Below are 5892 nucleotides of genomic sequence, written 5' to 3'. Positions count from 1 at the left end.
TATATCTATACCCTATGTATATGATTGGGCAGGGGGACTGCCATGGGTGGGCTTGGAAGGGCATAGGCCCACCCACTTGGGAGCCAGGCCCACCCACTGGGGAACCAGGCCCAGCCAATCAGAATGAGTTTTCCCCCACAAAAGGGCTTTCTTATAGACATAAATACTCAGTTTCCTCAGCTGTCCGGTCTCAGACGATGCCACAGGTGAAGAAGCCGGATGTGGAGGTCCTGGGCTTATGGTAGAGAAATTAACATAAAATTCTCTGGCAACAGCTCTGGTGGACATTCCTGCAGTCAGCATGCCAATTGCACACTCCCTCAAAACTTGTGACAAATACAGGCATTGTGTGACAAAATCCATTTTAGAGTGGCCTTTTATTGTCCCCAGCACAAGGTGCAGCTGTGTTTATTTAACTATGCAAGTCAGTTAAGAACAAATTCTTATTTTCAATGTTGGCCTAGGAACAGTGGGTTAACTGCCTGGTTTAGGGGAAGAACGACATATTTTTACCTTGTCAGCTCGGGGATTCGATCCCGCAACCTTTCAGTTACTGGCCCAACGCTCTAACCACTACGCTACCTGCCGCCCTGTGTAATGATCATGCTCTTTAATCAGCTTCTTGATATGCCACACCTGTCAGGTGGATGGATTATCTTGGTAGAGGAGAAATGCTCACTAACAAGGATGTAAACAAATTTGTGCACAAAATTTGAGAGAAATTAAGCTTTTTGTGCATATGGAAAATCTCTGGGATATTTTATTTCAGCTCATGAAACATGGGACCAACACTACATGTTGCGTTTATATTTTTGTTCAGTATAAATTCTGGACTTTGACTTTTTTTGATATTTCTTAATTTCATTTTTTATTTTTTTACTTTTTGTATAGTCTGTATTTTTTTATTGTATTGCTAGATATTACTGATATTAACATAAGCATTTCATTGCACCTGCAATAACATCTGCAAATCTGTGTACGTAACCAATAAACTTTGATTTGATTTGAGGTGTTTTTGGGTAGACTCTTTACTGTAAGTAGTTGGGAAGACTCAAAAAGAAAATGTGGCTTCAATTTAGTATTTGATTTTCCATTCAGAAACAGTTGTTCTTTTCTTCAAGCAGGAGACGTGACAAATGGAAAGGGTCACAAAGGAATGTTGGTCTTGTTACTGTACATTCTCCATCATTTTCAGAAATTCTGGAACACAGAAAAAAGGGGTTCATTGGATTCTCTCCCACCAACTACTACTGAGAATACTTTTATCCCGATCCACCTCTCTCTCTCTGTGTGATAGGAAAACACCTTACTGTATCATCAAACCACAACATTTTACCCCAAGCACAATATATAGTATCCCCCTATAACCCTGTATGTGTCCAGTCACCAGAGGACCAATGTTATATGTGAGCCCTTTCATGTTAATGTTTATGGCATGTGGATGTGGTACTTCTGTGATCCCAGACCTCAACGTTGTATTCTGTTGTGAATATTTGTTGTAGAAAAACCCAGAACAGCGGGAGTTGAGTTTAGTCAAGACTTGTGGTCATTAATATTAATTTAAAAAATAAACTTGCCTACACAAATTACCATAGTTTAAACAGTCAACTGTGTGTGTGTGTGTGTGTGTGTGTGTGTGTGTGTGTGTGTGTGTGTGTGTGTGTGTGTGTGTGTGTGTGTGTGTGTGTGTGTGTGTGTGTGTGTGTGTGTGTGTGTGTGTGTGTGTGTGTGTGTGTGTGTGTGTGTGTGTGTGTGTGTGTGTGTGTGTGTGTGTGTGTGTGTGTGTGCATTCCAGTCTATATTTACCCACAGACCGTGCACCCAAATTGCCCCTGTTATTCCCAAACCAATCACTAGTCAAAGTTACTATGCTATCGTTTACCATTGACTATTAGTCATCTACAAGTTAATGTTCAGCTAGGACAACACATGAATGTGAATGATATTTCCATTGCAGCAAATGAAGCCTGTGTGTGTGGGAGTGCGTGTCTTACCATCAAAATCAAGCCTGTTGTCTTTGTTTAGGTCTGCGTCTGTCATTAGCTCGATACATTCCTCCTCTGTGACTGGCTCTCCAGTGGCGGCCAAGATGTCATTTAACTCCTCACGGTCAATAAAACCGTCGCCATTTCTGTTGTATTGGGCAGAGGATAGATCAGTTGAGATACATTAGAATAATGTAACACATAGCTGCTGTATTTGTCATTAGCGCTTCCGAACGAGGCTGGGTCCTGTGATTATCCATCCACCAGATACCGTATGGTATCCCTGGTTGGTTATGGTGAACCACGGGTGAGAAACCTCTGTGTCATGTCAATAAGGAGGAGACTCCAGGAGTTATGATTCAGGGGACCACGTACTTGTCGAAAATACGGAAGACTTCTGATAACTCTTCCTCGGACTTTCCGGCCTGGTCCTCCTTTAGGAGCCTCACCATCATGACCAAGAACTCCTCGAAGTCGATGCTGCCGCTACCTGGTGTTGGGAGGAGGGGAAGACAGCCAGGGGCTCATGAGATGAAGCAGGGACATGGGATGTATGAATAATAGTAGAAATACCCTGGCTAGACATTTGAATTATCTCCTGACATTTGACCCAGTCAGTTATTTTACCATCCTCATCGACCTCCTCGATGATCAGGGCCAACTCCTCTCTGGTCGGGTTCTGGCCCAACATCCTCATCACCTGACCCAACTCTCTGGTGCTGATGTCACCGCCGCCGTCACTGTCGAACAGGTTGAAGGCAGCCTGGAACTCTGGAGGGGAGAGTTGGTGTTTACTGAGAGAAATTCTCACGTGTTGGCCTTAATGTCCTCTTGGTACAATCAGAGCATTTTAAAGTGACACATTTTGTTGACATTGGGAGTAGCCCCCACCATAAACACTACCCAAATAGCTGAATGGTTGTGAATCATGTATCTCAATAAAGTTAGGAACAAGCAGACATGTGGATAGGTTATTTATTACACACGTGGCTTACCGGCAATCATATCCTCGCTCAGGAAGGAGCGGGCGTCACTCTGTGTTTCAGTAGGCTAGAGGGGGAGGATAATTTAAAATAATTTAAAACATATTGCCTTTTTTTCAATTATTGAATTGGAATTTCAGTTTATTTCCTGAATTGACTGCCTTCAATTCTAATTGACTGCAACTGTGCCGTAGAGCTGTCATTGAAGAGAGCATGTAGGATTCAGACCACAGTCTGGACACCCTATAGCTACAGGCAGCTGCTATCACACTGTATGGGATGGGTCATTTAGTACATTTTATTTTTAATAAAAAATACTTTATTTAACTAGGCAAGTCAGTTAAGAACAAATTCTTATTTACAATGACGGCCTACACCGGCCAAACCCAGACGACGCTAGGCCAATTGTGCGCCACCCTATGGGACTCCCAATCACAGCCAGTTGTGATACAGCCTGGATTCGAACCAGGGTGTCTGTAGTGACACCTCTAGCACTGAGATGCAGTGCCTTAATTAAACCGCTGTGGCACTTATTTCCCCCCATATATCTGTCATCACCTCCACCTACCTACCATTGACTGGCAGCAACCCCACTCACATCTACATCAAGCTAAATGACCAGCTACATTATGACAATTTAACAAAATATTAAATGTTCACTTTCCACTTTTACCACCTTATTTTCATTTAGCATTTCAGTCTAGAACAAATTATCCATAAACAGAACCAACAGTGCGGCACATATTTGTACAGGTTCACGGTAGAAAATAAGAATCTAACAACATTATTTATTTCCTTTACATGTCATTAATGAACATATTGTATAACTGTTCAAAAGCAGCAGAAAAGCAATATAGATTATTTCCAAGAAAAGTAATGAAGGAATATAGGACTGTCTGTCTGTCTTTGCTCCTTGAACCGTATGGGTTCAACAGCAAAAAAAAACAATATGCCAGCTACCCAGTACACCTCCAGGGAGAGTTGATAGTCAATCACAGTCATGTCCCACCACTCTGCCCCTACACTGATTCATTCATCCTCTTTAACAACGTGTACTCTGAGCAGCCCCCCCCCCCCCCCCACACAACCCAATCCCTCACATTCATTATCCTGCCTCCCTCTGGCATGTCAAAAGATTATGCCAGAGTCATTACTAGTGTCTATGTCTACTCTGTGACACATAGACACAGATATGCTGGCCATCCACCTGTCAATCACTCACTTTGTCACTATCAATCACTTTGTCACCGTGTTCTGTCTAGCCAGCACCACTGTCTCAGTAACCTTTGGTGACCATGGTGGCCTTGGAAAAACCTTAACAACAGCATACACTACCACGTGAATTGAAGTACATATTATATTATATTATATCGCATGATGTTTGCTCTATGGTACATGCAACTTAATATCACTCATACAAGCAAATAGGAAAATAAATAAATAAATAAACAAATTGAAAAAAAGGCGAGATCTTGGTGCGTGGGCTACAAGAACAAAACTAGAACCTTAAACGGTAAAATCAGTAGCTCTCTTTACGTAAATTGTTTGGTCTAGCTGTACTCCGCAGCTGGGCCAGCTGGTGTGTGTGTGTGTGTGTGTGTTGTTTGATCACAGGCAGGACTAGTCCATTTTCAAATCAATCAGTAATATCCATCTTCAGCAATTCCACTCTATTCCCCACAATGGAAAAAAATATATCAGAAAAATGTTTGTTTTTTTAAATCCGACATCATCTGTCAAAAAAAAGCAGAATGAGCGAAACAATCCTAAAACATCTGTTCATTAAAGATTCTCATCTTCGTTCGCTCTCGGTTTCTCCCTCTACAGACTCTTACCATGGTGGCTGTCTCCGCTGCAACAGACAACAGAGAGAAAGGTGGAAGTCCAGGGAAAGAGTGTCTTTCTGATACACCGTTGATAGACACAGTACTATGACTACCCAATAAGTACCCCTTATCTAGGTAACCTTTGTCTGAATATGATCAGGATTGGGCAAGAAGCCCTTTGCCTGGACTAGCATCAACCAATCATCTTGCTGCTTACTTTGCAACGCCACAAAACCTCCACCTCACTCATACTCCCCCCCTCTCCTTAAGCTCCCTCCATATTTAGCTAAAGGACAAGAGTAGCAGTCTCAATGACATTTATTATGGCAAGTGTTCAGTTGACCATCTAACAGCAGATGGACACTGTCTGTCACACACACATACACACACACACACACACACACACACAAGCATGTACACACACACACACACACACACACACATGCACTAGCCTTGTGTTGTAAGTGGGATGGGCTGGACATGAGGGCGAAGGATTTTCTGTCTTCACTCAGTCTGCACTCTTCACTATACTCACGGCCTTGGATTTGTGACATCTGTAAACGACATGCACATGAAGTTATGATCTCTCATCGCACAACGGTGCCATCAAATCAACCATCCCACCGATCTCTTTTTCTCCTCATTGAGAATCGCCAAACGCCGACAGATCAGAGGTCTCAACAAGGATATCAAACCCATCTAATTATACAAGAACATAGAAGTCGACAACTACTTTGAAGACTGTTATATATCTCGATATTTGAAATGTAACTGTAGATATCAGTTTCATGTCTGTGTGTTTGTGTTCTATCTTTCTCTCGCTGCTTGCTCTTTGGCTGTTCTTACAGACCAATCACAAGGAGTGACCTTGTCAGCCACTAATCTCCCGATCCACTTCATTGGCTTTCCGTGCCCGATCAGGTTTCTCTCATGGTAATCCTTCAAGATCTTGAGTTTCGTTGGCTTTGCAAATATACACTATCTGTTCCCAAGGCCCATCAGTGTGTGTTATAGACTGGCAATCGTAATCAGACTCACGCACGTGCAGACACACACACACACAACACACACACACACACACACACACACACACACACA

General features: G+C 42.5%; 1 protein-coding gene across 1 annotated transcript; it reads right to left on the bottom strand.

Annotated features, from left to right (window-relative positions):
- Positions 1-358: 358 nt before the first annotated feature.
- On the bottom strand, positions 359-4997 carry LOC139543020 (troponin C, skeletal muscle-like). Its single transcript, XM_071349114.1, has 6 exons — positions 4804-4997; positions 2981-3035; positions 2613-2756; positions 2361-2475; positions 1995-2131; positions 359-1200 (listed from the first exon to the last, which is right to left on the bottom strand). Exons 1-6 carry the CDS (start codon positions 4804-4806, stop codon positions 1169-1171), a joined length of 486 nt encoding a protein of 161 aa, XP_071205215.1. The 5' UTR covers positions 4807-4997; the 3' UTR covers positions 359-1168.
- Positions 4998-5892: the final 895 nt, after the last annotated feature.

The sequence above is a fragment of the Salvelinus alpinus genome, chromosome 17 (genome assembly GCF_045679555.1).
Source record: "Salvelinus alpinus chromosome 17, SLU_Salpinus.1, whole genome shotgun sequence".
Classification (NCBI taxonomy): Eukaryota; Metazoa; Chordata; class Actinopteri; order Salmoniformes; family Salmonidae; genus Salvelinus; species Salvelinus alpinus.
Note: the sequence above shows the minus strand (reverse complement) of the source record. Positions and strands in the feature narration are given on the sequence as shown.

Excerpts from the sequence above, each read along its gene's own strand:
- LOC139543020 (XM_071349114.1), bottom strand. Across the intron at positions 2,132-2,360 it reads GTCTTCCGTATTTTCGACAA|AAATGGCGACGGTTTTATTG; the intron begins GTACGTGGTCCC and ends CCAATACAACAG. Across the intron at positions 1,201-1,994 it reads CAACAGGCTTGATTTTGATG|AATTTCTGAAAATGATGGAG; the intron begins GTAAGACACGCA and ends TCTGTGTTCCAG.